The 17,170-nt window shown below is 31.7% G+C and overlaps 2 protein-coding genes across 2 annotated transcripts; one reads left to right on the top strand and one right to left on the bottom strand.

Moving 5' to 3' along the window:
• The first annotated feature begins 5,506 nt into the window (after positions 1-5,506).
• LOC11433783 (T-complex protein 1 subunit epsilon) lies at positions 5,507-9,817 on the top strand. The gene is made up of 9 exons (XM_003601825.4): positions 5,507-5,843; positions 6,060-6,378; positions 6,513-6,861; positions 7,065-7,197; positions 7,331-7,383; positions 7,573-7,675; positions 7,912-8,078; positions 9,165-9,278; positions 9,410-9,817. The coding sequence occupies exons 1-9, from the start codon at positions 5,645-5,647 to the stop codon at positions 9,578-9,580; spliced, it is 1,608 nt and encodes a 535-aa protein (XP_003601873.1). The 5' UTR covers positions 5,507-5,644; the 3' UTR covers positions 9,581-9,817.
• A 2,453-nt stretch (positions 9,818-12,270) lies between these two features.
• On the bottom strand, positions 12,271-14,630 carry LOC11413286 (probable pectate lyase 5). The gene is made up of 4 exons (XM_003601824.4): positions 14,483-14,630; positions 13,251-13,997; positions 12,982-13,120; positions 12,271-12,843 (listed from the first exon to the last, which is right to left on the bottom strand). The coding sequence occupies exons 1-4, from the start codon at positions 14,590-14,592 to the stop codon at positions 12,613-12,615; spliced, it is 1,227 nt and encodes a 408-aa protein (XP_003601872.2). The 5' UTR covers positions 14,593-14,630; the 3' UTR covers positions 12,271-12,612.
• Positions 14,631-17,170: the final 2,540 nt, after the last annotated feature.

Below are 17,170 nucleotides of genomic sequence, written 5' to 3'. Positions count from 1 at the left end.
CTTAGGGCACAAATTAAGAAATTCAAAATTAAAAACTTTTTTTTATAGAAAATAACAAAATTTTGACTTTTAAAAGTTGAATGTGCACAACCTTTGAGACAATTTTTCTTTTTTAAATTTCTTAACATGTGATATCTCTTTGAGCACATGTTATCATTTTCCTTAAAAATAAAAATAAAAATTGATGTGTCAATGTGAGACCTATTTAAGACTTCAAAATTAAAGGTCTCCACTGTGGATGCTTTAATAAACTCTGAAGGAGCAATAGAGATTGAAAATTGCTTTCTATGACTAGTAACTATCTGACACCTCTAATCAGTTACAAGTTGTACTTTATTAGGATAAATAACTCTTACTTAATACACTAGTAACCGACAATTGTTCATGCAATTTTTGAACAAATTTTTGAACATCTTCATCATTAGAGCTGTCAAAACGGACTGGGTCGTATAGGCCGGCCCGTTTAGCCCGAAAAAATATAGGGTTTGGGCCTAAAATATTGAGCCCGAATTTTAATAGAGCTTTTTAACCCGGCCCTTAAAAACCCGGTACCCGTTAGGGCTAGCCCGAACGGACCGCGGGTAGCCCGTTAGCCCGCATAATAAAAAAATTCTATAAATTATATATATATTTCAAATAATTCTTTACTTAGTTGATTATCAAAGTAAAAAACAAAAGTGAAAATTCAATGAATTAACACAAATATAAAAGTAATATAAAATTATATTTATTTGTTTCGTTATTTATAGTTTTAAAGATCGAATATATAAATATCTATAACCATAAGGTATCTAATTTATTTAAAATCATTTTCCTCGTCGTTTTAGTTTACGACGTTTGTACAAAAAATGTTTACAATTTATTTTTGTACTAGACATTATTTACATATTAAAAATATTATTTATAAAAAAAATTATAGCAGTGTTTTATAGTACTTTTTTTAAATAAAAAAATATAATTTTTTAATACGGGCCGGCCCGTTTAACCCGCGGCCCGTGTAGGGCCGGTCTCGGGTAGTATATTTCAAGCCCGTTTTTCACTCGGGCTTTTTGGTCCGACCCGCTAAAGCCTGTTAGGCCCGGCCCTAAACGGATCAGGCTGCCCGTTTTGACAGCTCTACTCATCATGAAAATTATTATATATAAAAACTTCTTACATTGTTATAACTTTTTTTTTTTGGTATCCTTATGCACCTCCATTTTGGTATCAAAATGGTGGGAGAGGTGTCTTACATTGTTATAACTAGTTACAAACCCGTGCACGGATTGAATAACGTATTTTTTTAAAATTTAATTTTGAAAGAGAAATCTTATAAATTACGGAAAATTATTGTCCTTTATAAATGTAAAAATCAAAGTTGCGTAAACCAAAATTTTACAACACAGAGCTTAAAACATTGCATAAAAAATAACATAACAACTATTGTAATATCTTATTCCTTAAAGTTAACCCGAACGCAAAATTTTGCCCTAGATTTAACCTAACTTCTTTGCTTAATTTTACTATATTAACCCTATTTAATTTAATCAAAATGTTAACGTTAATTGTTAGGGAAATCAAAATAAACAAATCGCTCATAATTTTTCTCCTTAATTGTACTAAACAAATTATATTAACCTTAGATTTAATTTATGCAAAATGTCATCTCTTATTTATAAACGTTAACCCGTGACGCAATATTAACCCTAGATTTAACCTAATTTTTTTGTGTGACTTTACTATATTAACCCTAGATTTAATTTATGCAAAATGTCATGTCTTATTTTTAAATGTTAACCCGTGACGCAATATTAACCCTAGATTTAACATAATTTTTTCGAGTGATTTTACTATATTAACCATAGATTTAATTTATGCAAAATGTCATCTTTTATTTCTAAATGTTAACCCGTGACGCAATATTAACCCTAGATTTAACCTATTTTTTCGCGTGACTTTACTATTTTAACCCTAGATTTAATTTATGCAAAATGTCATCTCTAATTAACCTAATTTTCCCCTCCACACTTTTGCATTTAATGTTTATCTAAAGTAAAATAAAATTATGTTTTCAATTATATGTTGTTTTTTTGGAAAGGAATAACCGTTAATTTTTCCCGTCTTGCTTAATTTTACTGTATTAATCCTATTTAATTAACCCTGTTTAATTTAATTAAAATGTTAACGTTAATTGTTAGGGAAATCAAAATAAAAAAATCGCTCCTAATTTTTCTCTTTAATTTTACTAAACAAATTATATTAACCCTAGATTTAATTTATGGAGAATGACATCTCTTATTTCTAAATGTTAATCCGTGACGCAATATTAACCCTAGATTTAACCTAATTTTTTTGTGTGACTTTAATATATTATCCCTATATTTTATTTATGCAAAATGTTATCTCTTATTTCTAAATGTTAACCCGTGATGCAATATTAACCTTAGATTTAACCTTTTTTTCCGCATGACTTTACTATATCAACGCTAGATTTAATTTATGCAAAATGCCAGCTCTAATTTTAACCTAATTTTTCCCTCCACACTTTTACATTTAATGTTTATCTAAGGTAAAATAATAACCATAGATAATCACGGCATAAAAAAAATTCTTCGAAAGAAAAGATGTTAAAACGACGGAACATTGTGATTCATCATAAAATATGTATGAGCTGATTTAGAGATCATATAATCAGTTTATGAGATTAGGAATTGACATAATATTTAGGATGCAAACAATTGGAACAAAAAAGGAACCAATGATGTGTGAATTATGATTACATATTATCCAAAATTATAAAAAAGAGTGTTGTTGTTGTAGAGTTACGAAAAAAGATTGATACCCATATTTACATCAGATGAAATCAAACAAAGAAGTAATATCAATCAGTGAGTGAAGATAATCTAGTCACCAACACTGGTTTCTCATTTATGCATACCAACCTAAATTATCGGAGAATACCATACTAAGGTTGAAGAGTAACGAATAATCTTTATATTCTTTATGTCAGAACTTAAAAAATATCGCGTGTTATGTAGCAGAAGCTAAATGCACTTTGATCATATTAGGACAATTGCTAGAAAAATGTTGTGCAATTGTAACCTAGAAGAAAACCTATGAAATTCATGATCCAAAAGAGGGACTAGTTGCTGCTGTTTGGATGTATGGAAATCAGATGTTTCAAAGTCTCTATTTCAGATTGTTCATGGTTGTGGCGCTACAGGTTGTGAGAGGGCTTTCTTTGGAGTGAAAAATTTGTAGTCTCATACGAATATCACTACTACCTTTAGCTTTTAGTAACATATTTGATTATTGTTGGCTTTAGTTGTTTAATTTCAATTATTAATCTCTTTTAATATTTGATGAACTTTTTGTTGAGCTTTGGAGTGAGGTCTACAGCTTGGTTCTGTATGTGTTTGTCTCTGAGTTGTTTTGCTGGTGCTGTGTTTTCTCTGCAGTTGTGTTTTTTTCGGCCTTCGGTGGTGGTTTGTTTTCTAAGTGTAGGCATCCCTGTCAGTAGGGGGTTGTGTGGCCGTGTGCGTTTGGCCATGATTGGCTTTGAGTGTGTTTTCTGATGCTCTGTGAAAGTTCAAAGAGTGTGTTTTCTGGTCTCTGTCTTGGTTCAAAGTGTGTGTGTGTCTAGTATTTGGTTTGGTGGCTTTTGTATGATACTATGAGCATCCATAACGGGAGTATATGGAGTGGATGTGGCTAATTATCTTTACAGTATGTTGATCCTTCATTACCTTCAATTGTCATTTGGTAGTACTCATGGCTAACTTTACAAGAAGGGTCCTGGCTTGGACCATTTGATTGTGTCTGCTAGCAAGAACATTTTATAGAAATCTATATTAAGTAGATAAGGCTCATTAAAATTTTGTAGAGTAAGCTAACAAGAATATATTTATATTTATCATATCACATAAGTTTCATTTTCTAGCAAGTTTCTAATATCAAATAAAAATCTAAGCACAATATGAAGATCCACATGCTTTTCATTGCAAGGTGTAAACAAGAAACAAACAAGAGGTTCTGAGAACCGAGGACAACTACTACTCCTATAGTAGCATTTGTGATGTATTGACACGACTAGCAAACAACACGAGACCTCAGTAGTAAACAAAAGTAATTAGTCGAAGTTAAGCTAAACTCTAATATTTAATTCAATATAACAATATCTTAAAACTGTCGAGGAAAGTGCAACAACAAATGTCTCTGACTGAAGAAGAATTTGAGCTGACCAATAAACAAAGAAAATAGAAAAAAAATTGTTATAAGGAAAGGGCAAGAATAAAATAAAAAAGTGAAGATAGCATATGTATATAGGAAAGACAAAAGGTGTATGTGTAATAGAGCTTTATATTAGAGATATATGTTAGATACTAGTTTGTAGTAGTATATATATTTGTAACCACCTCATCAGAAGGTATCTTTTATCATTGTAATATTCACTTCTATCATCAATAGAAATATTATTTGAGTTTTCTCTCATTCCTTCATTGGATATCATGTTTCATAACACTTTTAAGTAATATAACTGCAAATATCATCTCTAGTACTCAATTACACGGTAGTTAAATAATAAAACTATGGAGTAAATCATTCTTTTCAACAGTTAAGCAAAATACTCTTCAATATTTTAGATAGAAAGAGTAATAGTTTTTGTATGAATCCTCTAGATTGAACGAGTGGACATGCCCAAAGGCTATTATTATGCTGCAATAGAGTTGACATGCCCATTTGGCAGCAAATCTTTTAAAGCTCTTGTATAATGCTTTGTACACAAACATTGTACCATATTGCAATCTGGTTAAGGAGTAGGGTAATCCTCTGTAAACAAAATAATCAAAGTTAGAGAAAAACACCATAATATAAGAATCCAAGTTAGTGAAGGAGTGGGGCCTTTCAATTCATTTCATCCAACAACTAATGAATCATAAAAAAAAAAAAAAAACCATTTACATTGACAATCCACTACTCAAGACTCATTTAGATCAACAAAACAAAAGCTTTCCCATTTATCAATGGCTAATCAGCAAATATATAATATGATTAATGTCATAATATTGTTCCAAAATAACTTACATATTTGTAAAAATATTTATCCTAAAATGACTACCTTCTTTCAACTTTCAACACAACATTAATTACTTTTTTGTTATTTCAATTATACCATCTAATTAATACTATTTTCATCACTTCCAATTCAATAATATCTTCTACTTTACACTTACGTTAAATGTATATATAACAATATAAAATAAAGATACTTTGGTAAATATATATTCTCCCTTTTTATTTACACATTTTTCTTTAACCTATGTGAATTGGTCAACTATGTAATGTTAAATTTTAGACAACAATAAAATTCAAAAAGAGGGAAAGGGGGTGTTGTAATTAAAAATAGTGAAATAATTAGAACTGAACATACCCATAAGAAACAAACCAGCCCAGCCCAGCCCAAACTTTAACGGGCTTGTAATTGAAAAAAATTCTGAGAAAAAGGTGGGAACATAAGGAACCAGTTAGGAGCATAATAGCAACTTCACACTCTCACATTCTTTAGGGTTCTACATTTCTCTTACACACCACTCTCATTTTTCCGATCGCAGTTTCGAACCAAAACACCGCCATAGGGTTTTGGATCGTGACCGTGTAAACCAATATGGCGCTGGCTTTCGACGAGTACGGAAGGCCTTTCATTATTCTCAGAGAACAAGAATCGAAGAACCGTCTTCGTGGTCTCGATGCTCAGAAAGCTAACATCTCTGCCGGTAAAGCCGTCGCTCGTATTCTCCGTACCTCCCTCGGTCCGAAGGGTATGGATAAGATGCTTCAAAGCCCCGACGGTGACGTCATCATCTGTATGTTTCTCCATTTCTCTCTTCATTTCATTTTCATTTCCGTTCTATTCAATTAAACCCTAAAATCAAACCCTAATATATGTTTTACGCCTTTTCATTATATGTAATGTAATAGTTAGGTACAATAATTAGTTATTGCAAGCAATCTAGTAGAATGAGATTTTCTAGTGTTACTGGAACTTTATAGTAACGTTTATGTGTTTTTTTTATTTGAAGCAAATGATGGAGCAACGATATTGGAGCAGATGGATGTAGATAACCAGATTGCGAAGCTGATGGTGGAGTTGTCGAGGAGTCAGGACTATGAAATCGGTGATGGAACTACTGGAGTTGTTGTGTTGGCTGGATCTCTTCTTGAGCAAGCCGAGAGGCTTTTGGAACGTGGTATTCATCCGATTAGGATTGCTGAAGGGTATGAAATGGCGTCGAGAATTGCTGTTGAGAATCTGGAGAAGATTGCTAATAAGTTTGAGTTTGGTGAAACTATTTTGGAGCCGTTGATTCAGACTTGTATGACTACTTTGTCATCCAAAATGTAAGCTATTAGTGAACTGATACCTGATCTTGCTTACGCGTTTTTGTGATGCAAGCAGTGTTGTCTCTGTTTTTTGAATTTTATGATCATTTATGTGCTGTATAATTTATGTGTTTTTTGTATTGATGTTGCAGTGTGAATCGCTGCAAGCGTAGCTTAGCTGAGATTGCTGTGAAAGCTGTTCTTGCTGTTGCGGATCTAGAGAGGAAAGACGTTAATTTGGATCTTATTAAAGTAGAAGGAAAGGTTGGTGGGAAATTGGAAGATACTGAGTTGGTATATGGAATCATTGTTGACAAGGATATGAGCCATCCTCAAATGCCGAAGCAAATTGAAGATGCTAAAATTGCTATTCTGACTTGCCCATTTGAGCCCCCGAAGCCAAAAACCAAGCATAAGGTTGATATTGATACAGTGGAGAAGTTTCAGACATTGAGGAAACAAGAACAGAAATATTTTGATGACATGGTTCAACAATGCAAGGTTGGATTTCATTCAGAGTCTTGAAAACATTTCTGTTTATGATTTTTTTTACCTATCTAAGCAAGGCCCTGTCACTTGCTCTTAGCTGGTATATGAGCTAATTTGGAGTTATGTTCCAATTGATATACTTATAAACTTATTTTTTTTGCCTGCTATAATGCGTTTGAACTTTATTGAAAAGGATTATTTATGTTGATTTGCAGGATGTAGGTGCAACCCTTGTTATTTGCCAATGGGGTTTTGACGATGAAGCAAATCATCTCTTGATGCACAGGAACTTGCCAGCTGTTAGATGGGTTGGTGGTGTTGAGTTGGAATTGATTGCCATAGCAACTGGTATGCTTTCAATTATGATTCTTTTGTTCTGGGAGTTCGAATATTCTTTCGATAACTCTGTATCATGCGAGTAATGAGTGTATTCTATTCTATATTGCTAATTAACAAAGTAATTATCTTTTTGTAAATGAAGGTGGAAGAATTGTTCCTAGGTTCCAGGAGTTAACTGCAGAAAAGTTGGGAAAGGTATCATCTCAGCCTTATTTCTTTTTATGGCTTTCCTTGACCCTTCCTTTTTTTTTCTTTTCTTTTCGGGTCTTATTTTTTGAATTTACATGCAATTGTGGGGAAAGTAATTTAGGACGTGTGCCAATGATTCTTATTGTCTGTATTTTTATTTGTCTCTAACTAACGTTAATTTATGATTTATTCAAGGCTGGCATCGTTAGGGAAAAAGCATTTGGAACAACTAAAGACCGAATGCTGTACATTGAGCATTGTGCAAACTCAAGGGCTGTAACAATATTCATTCGTGGAGGTGAGGTGTACTCCTTAACATTTTGTTTTAGTGGTTTGCACTGAATTTTATGTAATTAGTCATCTTTTAGGAAATAGGTGGTTTCTAGTTGTATTGCTGTTGAACATTGTATTTACTACTTCAGAGTTTGAATATTATAATCTTTTATTGAGCTTTATAGAATTAAATTTGAAGACTGATGAATGCCTGAGCAATCTTCACAAATTTAAAAAAGCTGCCTTGTTTGGTAATGGCAGGTAACAAAATGATCATTGAGGAGACAAAGCGCAGTATTCATGATGCATTGTGTGTGGCTAGGAATCTTATTCGCAATAATTCAATTGTGTATGGTGGCGGTTCAGCTGAGATTGCATGCTCTATTGCCGTGGAGGCAGCTGCGGATAGATACCCTGGTGTAGAACAGGTATGCATATTATATTATTAACCCACAGTTTAATTTATTTGTGAGATGTGCTTAAAGTCGTTCGAAACTTTAGGTTTTGACAAGTAGTCCTCTTGAACATTCACTTTCAGCACAATTTGTTCTTAAACTTAAAACTCCTGTTATTGTTAAATGTTAACAATAGATCTTTGACTTTGTGGTTAATTTCTTAATTTGGCAAATATATATACCCTGCTTATTTTTATTAAATAAATCTAAGCTAAAATATTTAACTTCAAATTATGCAATTAATCTAATTATTAATTTCCAAATTGGAAAAAGGGGATAAATATAACAGCGAAAGAGACACTGTCTGCTGTCATGATGTTTGCCATCTATCTCCATATTTAGTCTTCACTTTGCCAGTGTTCATAGACAAAAATTCTGAAAATGGAGGGGTAAAATGAAATGTTATTGTATCAGGTTCACTGAAAATCCTGTCCTTTATTTTGTCCAGAGTATGAAGTTTATACAATATAATCCATACAAAACAATAGAATAAAAATTTATACGTAGGATATAAAAAAACCCAGAAACTGCAACGAAACCAAATTTTTATAAGATTTTACTCTTGCAGAGGGAATCTGCGTGAGTCATGGGAATATGCAATATCTGATAATCCAAAATCTCACTCTTGAGTATTCTAGTTATGTTTCTGATATGAATTTAATAGCCACACTAATCACAAAGATTATAAATTTTAAGCATTTGGTATGTCAACATCAGAATGTATACTTTACATTATAAGAATGTCTTAGCACGAGAATTTTGTTCTCCACGAATCATCTCAAATAGACGTACATATAGAATTTGACAAGACATGCATTGGTGTATCCTAATGAGAAATAGTTTGAAAGTAGGCATGTAAATTGACACAAATGGAGTCTGCCAATCATTTAAAACAAATACAATTATGAAAGAGTAGAACAGAATTTTCCAAATAAAGGCCATTGACTTTGCTGTTTTTAAATAATGGATCAAATGTATTCTCATTACTAATTATAATTTACCGTCATTTGGTTATTCTTTAATGCTTTTGTTGATTGATGGTTTTTCTTTCCCCTGCAGTATGCAATTAGAGCATTTGGGGATGCTTTGGAGTCGATTCCCATGGCCCTTGCTGAAAATAGTGGTCTCCAACCAATTGAAACATTATCTTCTGTGAAGTCTCAGCAAATAACGGTAATGGTTGAACATGATTGCTTTTAGCCTGGTTATTACTATGCTCGTGCACTTAAGTTGTACTATATGAACAGTTATCCGTGTCTATAATTTTCGACACATCATGACACCGACTTTAACCTTGCCTGCAGGAGAAAAATCCTCACTTTGGCATTGATTGCAATGATGTTGGCACCAATGACATGAGGGAGCAAAACGTCTTTGAAACTTTGATCGGAAAGCAGCAACAGATCTTGCTTGCTACTCAAGTTGTCAAGATGATATTAAAAATTGATGATGTTATTTCCCCATCTGAGTACTAATATATCTTTTCTTGAACTCATGTTGCATGTCAAGATGCAGAATTGCTGATGGAATTTTGTTTGATTTGTATGATTTTAGTCAGAGTTTGTATTTTAACTTGAAGTATATTTATGTTAAGATTTTGGCACGCCTTTGTATTGGAGTTGGGTCACCGTTTTCCTTTTTCATGATAAAGGCTGACTGTTCTTTTGTTTGATGCATTTTCGTAGTTAATTTGAATATTATGAATTCGTGAACTATTGTTGTCAAGATTGAGTTACATCGCAGGATCCTGTGCTGGATAAACCGTAACATTGTGCAATGTGCAGGCTGCAGATATAGCATTTGATATGTATGTTTTTGATATTACATGTCTAATTAAATGCTACAGATTACATATATGTACGTGTGTTTTAGAAAACAATATGTATTTAAATGGTGAAAATTGATTGAATGGCTTTGTAATTTTTTTGTACTTTTTAGTGCGTATGTATTTAAAACGTGAAGAAAAGTTGCAATAACCATTAACACCAATTCATTTTTATATACATTTCTTGGTATTTGTTTCATCTATCCAAATGGAGGCATGGATTGGAGGGTTCTGAAATGTAGAGTCAAACTTCTTTTTTTTTTAACCAAAGGTATCTTTTGCACATAATTTTAGAGATTAATCGTTATAACTAAATCAATGGTATCTTCTGCACGTGACTTTAGTGATTGAACTATGGACAAATTTAAATGCATCAGTAGCTTTTTTTTCTTCTTCTTCTTTTGCTAATAACAATAGTAGTAGTCCGAGCAGGTGGCGTTTACTAGGGGTGTACATGGGTTGGGTAAACCCAAAAAACCCGTCAAACCCATCCAAAAAAACCCAAAAAAGTGGGTTGGGTTGGGTGATTGGGTGGATATGGTTTTAAAAAATGAAAAACCCATAAAAAAATAATGGGTTTTGGGTAAAACCGAACCCATACCCAATAAACCAACTTACTCAAGAATTTCTAAATTTTAATTTCATTTTCATAGGGAGGAAGAAGAATAACAAATGTTTTGATCATAAATTTAGTTTAATTTCTAAAATTGACACAACACATCCTCTATATTGAAAATAAAAAAAAATATTGGAGTTACAAATTATGATGTTGCAATTTATAGTTACTTTAATGCTAAAGCAATTTTACGTCATCCAACTTTAATTTATTTCAAGTATTCGATGATCAAATTTTTTATTTAATATTAAAATTTATTATTTTATGATGCTAAAATATAGTGAAAATATGTTACATAATTATTTTAAGAAAATAAAAAGTTGAAAATTTTTTATGAAAAAAATACAAGGATTCGTCGTTTAGTCATTTCATATTAACAAATTTTTTTTTGGGTAACCCACTACCCAACCCAAACCAAACCGGAAATTAGTGGGTTTGCCCAAACCCATCCATTAATTTAACGGGTGGATATTTTACCTAACCCAAACCGGAGTACCCTATATAGTTAGGGTCTTGGGTTTGGCCAAACCCAACCCAAATCAACCCACTTACACCCCTAGCGTTTACGATGCACAAATATTAAATTTGTGCATGATACATAAATACCTTCAAAACCTTCTATAGCCAGTATTCCAGTTTCTTTATATAAAAATTTTTCTGACATAAAGCTGCACGGTTGGGTGGATTCAACTTTTAATATACTATCTTTTAATATCTATTATAAAGCTGTGCTGTAGCAAAATGATTCAGTTATTTTTATTTGTTGGGTAAAAATGGTTAAGGTAAAACCAAAACAAACAAAAGGGAAAACAGTTCGAGTTTAAACATTTATTTAGATTCATTATTATTTTGAAATAGATTAATACATCTGATAAGTAGTATTTTTATTATGAAAATTATTCAAAAAAAAAATAATTATGAAAAGTTGATTCGTTAAAAAAAAAAAAGTTCTTTAAACGTGTGATGTGTTTTTACATTAGTCTTCTTTTTGTTTATAAAATTATTTCAATTTAATCTATAAAACTATTAATAAAAGAGATACTTGAATATCCCCACGAGCTTAACTCATTTGTTAGGGATATTACATTTTATATGCGGGGGCTGGGGTTCGAACCCCCAGACACCCCACTTCTCCCCAAACAAGTTTTTTTTGGAGGAATTTTTAAAACAATTGGTGGTAAATATAAGATATTACACTAAATTATTTGTTGTTTGATATATTTTAGATTAAATATGTTTTTCTTCCTTTAAATATCAATTTTAATTTTTAATCTCTTTAAAAAATTTCTTCAAACTTTGAAAAAATCAAAGTTCAATTTTTTTCCTAGAGACTAAAATGTATTTAAAGGCTTTAAAAGCATGTTTAACCCTATATTTTATTGTCCTCTTGAGCATAGTTCAGTTAGCATGGACAATGCATAATATATGCAAGATTCGGAGTTCAAACCGCGCCACCACAAAAAAAAAAACCTATATTTTATTAAAAAAAATGTAATATTGATTTATTTGAACAACAATATTCGATGAATTTTTTATTCAAAAAAAATATTTAATTACTTTCTTATTCCGTGGCCTATTATTTCACACAGAAAAATACTGAAGCCTATCATCTTTATAATGTTTAAATAATTGCTTGTGGGGTCCCATTTTTTGCATTGCTTTATGACTAAAAAGTTGCTATCAGGTTGCCATCAATAGATATAAACCATTCAATTAAAATAATATTATATCAATGGCTGAAAATTGTACAAAAGTAAACTTTTCTATGATGCACAAATTTAACACTTGTGCATGTTAAATGCCACCGTTCCGGGCAAAGCTAATTTTTGTAAACCGAGACAATAACACAAACTTTAGACGATAACAAAAACTTTTTCTCTAATATTTGTAATTACGTACTTTACAATACACACTTCTATCCTACATTGCCCTTTATGGGAATGCACGTCACTTTTCTAATAGATATTGATATTCCTCATTCTCATTAGGAAACCAAATTCTGGAATGCAAAAATTTCTAAACAAACTTTTTTAAGTTAATTGTTTTCTCGGAACAGTGATACCAATCTAGTAGTAGCATTGGTAACCCTTTTTGCATCTAAGCACTCCAGCTCCTGCTGTCATTGAAGCCACAAGCATAGGTGGTCGTGCTGACATGCTTGAGGCTTTGGCATATGTCGAAGAAGATGCTCCCGCTCCAGACGGTGTGAAGTAGGCACCATTCAACATTAGATCTCCTTCAGATCTCCAATTCCAGTTCTCCCACTCACCCTTTGATGAGTAAAAATGCTTCGTGATCTGATAAATAACCCAATGGTTCATTCCAAAAACACATAAAATCAATAAGACATGGTAGACTACTAGAATCTAATAGCTTTGCACCAACCTACATTCAATATTTTTCCTCCATTACATTTTATTTTATGTATATCTTACCTCTTTGTGGTCATCATCATCTGGAGCTAGAAATCTATTGCCTTGACTAAAAATAGTTGGGGACGAACTTCCACCAATTGCATATTGTTGCCAATGTGTATAATCATTGTTGACCACATGAAAGTATCCGAACCTGCACCTGCAACATTTGTGTAGAAAAATATTCAAACTGTTAGGACTAATCTCTCAAAATAAAGAGTAAAAATATATAACAAATGGCAAGTAGGGCTTAATTATTGTGGCAGAGAAAAATTAACTAATTTACAAACCTTGGCATTCTTCCCCCAAGCCCTTCTCCAAAATGGTTAAAAGCTATAGTAGCTTGCATATTTTTGTCCCCTTCATAGGAATCACTATGACCAAAGAGCATAACTTTGTTATGACGTGTCATATAATTATTAGAAATAGTAACAGCCGTTGATCCATGAACAACATCAATCAAACCGTCAAAACAATTTGACAAGGAACAATGATCCACCCAAATATGAGCCGCACCATATATTGTAATCCCATCACCATCCGATCTTTCTTTCCTAACACGATGGTTAGGAGAGTCACTCACATAACCACTACCACCTCGTACACAATGATGAATGTGTATACCATGAATTATGATGTTGGTCTTTTCTTGTATTCTAATACATGGTCCTTCAGCAATGTGTACATTTACACCTCTACCATCAATTGTTTTGAAAGAATTCATGAGAAGATCCATCTTTAGTTTGATCACCATGTCATGCTTGAAAATGATCCATAAAGGCTCTTGTTGGATAACAGCATGTCTTAATGTTCCTGGCTTAGGATTCACAGGGTCATCACTTGAGTCAATGACCATGTAATATTTTCCATCTTTACCTCCAATTGCACGTCTACCGAACCCAATAGCACATTCTGCTAGTCTCTTGCGGTTGTTTTCCCAATTGGGGTCACATCTCCAACAATCATCAATTGGATTGTTTGTACCACAAGCATCATAATAACCCAGTTTTCTTCTGTTCTGATTCTCAATGATGCTCCTATATATAGAAACAAACAAGAAGCTTATGTTGTGCTCACTATTATTAACATATTTGTTTACGTAAACAAGGGAATGCATGAAGAGATCGATCATTCTAAACTATTTTATTCCTCAACGTATTTTCTATAAATTATTCACCGGTTGTCCATTTTTACATAATTTGTTTAATTCAACCAAAATCTAAAATATCTAAACTAAAAAAGTTACATGATTAATCCAAGAAAAAGATATAAAGTGATTTTCATAATTAATTTAAAAATTTGAAAGAAGTGAGTGTAAGAGAAAGTGTTTAAAAGAGAGTGGTGTTAGTAATATTCTAACGAGTGTTATTCTTTTTGTTTTTATATAAAAAATAGTGTTTGAAAAAAAAAAAGATCAGTATACTCCAAATTTAAATACATAGGAATTGCAATTTGAAAAATATGAAGAAAAAAAAGTTAGCACTACTCTAATATATTTAAAAGGACGCGGGGGATAACATACTTCTGCACTTGTTGGACCACTGATTCAGGATCTTCAACATGATGAGAAGAATAAATCAAAACTGGAGCAAGAAGCAAGAAATGGAACACTAGTATGGTAGCAAATGCCATATTTTTTGGAAGAAATTTTTTCTTAAGTAGGAAACTTAAAGAGTAGTGACTTGTTCTATAAGAGTGATATAATTAGCTTATATAGACAACTAACTGTGGTGAGAGGATCCTGAATTTATTATTTAAAAAATATGTTTATCAAATGTTATTTGTGAATTTAGGGACCCTATAGTTAATTCCCTATATATGAGGCATCTTTCTTCCAAAGGTCAACTCATACACGGTTAAGGAGCTCGATAGTATACCATTACATAAATAACTGATTAATTAGTTAACAAATTTTCCTTTTCAGGAGGAGTTAGGAGGACATTATTAATTAGAAAATATAGTAATAAAGAAAAAGAATTACAACACAATAAAATTTGAGCTATATGAGTTTTCTGTCTTTATATAAGAAAGTACCCTTTGGAGATGACAGCATCAGAATCTCCCACTTTGTTTTTTTCTTATATATCAATCATCAATTATGCTGCATATAGCATTGGTCGTTAAATGAGGTAAAATTGTGTTTGTTATTTATGAATGACATATTTCACATTTTCCTTGTACATCCTATATCATGTTATTTTTTTGGTACAACCCTGACATGTTATTTTGGTGAACAATGATATTGGTCTAAAAAATTATTACTATATATTCTTTTTACAATTTAGACATATTAAGAAAAATTATGAACCTCTCAAAAAAAGAAAAATTATGAAATACTACTAGCATACGGACTATGTTCATTTTGTGTATAGAATTTCGTAAAATATACATTTTTATGGAAATATGTTCAACTTTGATTTCTCTCATACTCTAAGACAATGATTTTCTTTTTTTCGGTCAAGAATAATATTTTTTTCCTTTCTAAGTAAACATAATTTTATTAATAGAAATAAAAAAAAAATACAAAATCATGGAACAATAAAGTATTGAAATATATAGGTAGTAATATACATGTTGCTTTCATCACGTTAGATTCCTCCCAAAATAACAAAGTTTATTTGATAGCTATAGTGCCCTTAATTCTATGTGAAAAGTTCATATATTATGTTTCAACTGGAGTGAGGAACGTCTACTTCACCAATATAATCCTCAAACTGCAGGATACAAACTCCCAACGGTCTATCTTCATTAAATTAATTAATTTATAACTAACAAATCGTAATTTATTCATTTATATGTTTTAAAGCTAACTAAACAGCCGTCTGGTTTCTCACCATGAAATTAAAGATTGCCGAAAGCATAAATTTAGAGAGTAATATTATTTGTTGAGTTGAGCCTGTGATGTGATGTAGATTGTCTATAATTTATATTTAATTTGTTTACGGTCTTTTTTTATAACTGGGAAATGTATTTTTATTAGAAAGATAATTTATTTAGAGTGCATTAAACGTCTTTGAAAACAATGAGAAGCCGGCCTTGCGTTTATTGATCGGAGTTCACAGATTCTTTCTTCATCATGCTCTTACTTCTTACACACGAAGTATTATTAGCAGTTTTTTAACACACGAAATAGAACTACTGCTTAATAACTTATTATTGTTGTTACTTGTTAAGCTTTAGATACTTATCATTATGCTTTTTTATATGTATAAGAATTGATAGTGTTGCATGAAATTTACCATTTCTTTTGTGCTTGAGCAATTTTAAATTTCTCACAAATTAACCCGTTGTCCTATAAGTCACATATCTTCAATGTTAAAGAAGATCAATGTAGTTTAGGTATATGAGAATCAAACCAATTAGGAATTGGATTCAATTGTTACCAAAATAACCGGTTATGTGTGTTTGTTTCGTTATTGTTACAAGATAATGTTTGCCGCGCATACAAGAGATCCTCAAAATGTTAAATATTTTCTATTTATTTAAAAATGTCTTTTTAGATGTGTTTGATTTACTAAACATATGTACTGGACATAACAACACATGACAAACTTTTATTGTATTGGATAATTTTTTATCTTATCGATTTTTTGTAGACAAAAATTATTTTTGTAATTTAGATAACTTGTATGTGGTACAAAAAGTTATGGTATAGTTTAGCGAGAGACAAAATTTTATGTCATGTCCCCTACCTAGTTTGTCCTATGCCAGAAACAAAGGTTTGGAGTTGTCACATGTCCTTCACCATTTTTGTGTACTTAAACACTACACATTTTAGTCTTATGAGTCATGACCTTAAAAGACTAGCTCCTGTTTGATTTTACAGTGGAAAAATAAAATTAGAATTGACACTGTCTTCTATAGTTATGACCCGTTTTAGTAAAAATCATAGACGTTGGGTTAATGCAAGGTGAAATAGATTTTATTTCCAAATATTGATTAAAAAAAAAAGTTTTTATGTCCGAAATGTAGAGGTGGGAAATCTATTGGGAAAAACCCAAGTCCCATATCGGATAGACAAGACTCTTGAGAAGAGTTTATAAAGAGGAGGCAATCCTCACCTTACAAGCCGGTTTTGTAAGGATGAGTTAGGCCCCAAATTACAACATGGTATCAGAACTTATCGAATTCAAAGGCCGCCTAAACCTATTCACGCAAACCGGTTTTGTAAGGATGAGTTAGGCCCCAAATTACAACAAAATCAGATATG

Source organism: Medicago truncatula, chromosome 3 (assembly GCF_003473485.1).
Source record: "Medicago truncatula cultivar Jemalong A17 chromosome 3, MtrunA17r5.0-ANR, whole genome shotgun sequence".
NCBI classification, from domain to species: domain Eukaryota; kingdom Viridiplantae; phylum Streptophyta; class Magnoliopsida; order Fabales; family Fabaceae; genus Medicago; species Medicago truncatula.
The sequence above is the reverse complement of the archived record's forward strand: the minus strand, read 5'-3'. Positions and strand labels throughout refer to the sequence as shown.

Coding starts and splice junctions, on each gene's coding strand:
- LOC11433783 (XM_003601825.4), top strand. CDS start 5,645: ATGGCGCTGGCTTTCGACGAGTACGGAAGGCCTTTCATTATTCTCAGA. Junction 7,676..7,911: donor AACAATATTCATTCGTGGAG/GTGAGGTGTACT, acceptor TGGTAATGGCAG/GTAACAAAATGATCATTGAG. Junction 8,079..9,164: donor GATACCCTGGTGTAGAACAG/GTATGCATATTA, acceptor TTTCCCCTGCAG/TATGCAATTAGAGCATTTGG.
- LOC11413286 (XM_003601824.4), bottom strand. CDS start 14,592: ATGGCATTTGCTACCATACTAGTGTTCCATTTCTTGCTTCTTGCTCCA. Junction 13,998..14,482: donor GTGGTCCAACAAGTGCAGAA/GTATGTTATCCC, acceptor TTCTATATATAG/GAGCATCATTGAGAATCAGA. Junction 13,121..13,250: donor CTTGGGGGAAGAATGCCAAG/GTTTGTAAATTA, acceptor CAAATGTTGCAG/GTGCAGGTTCGGATACTTTC.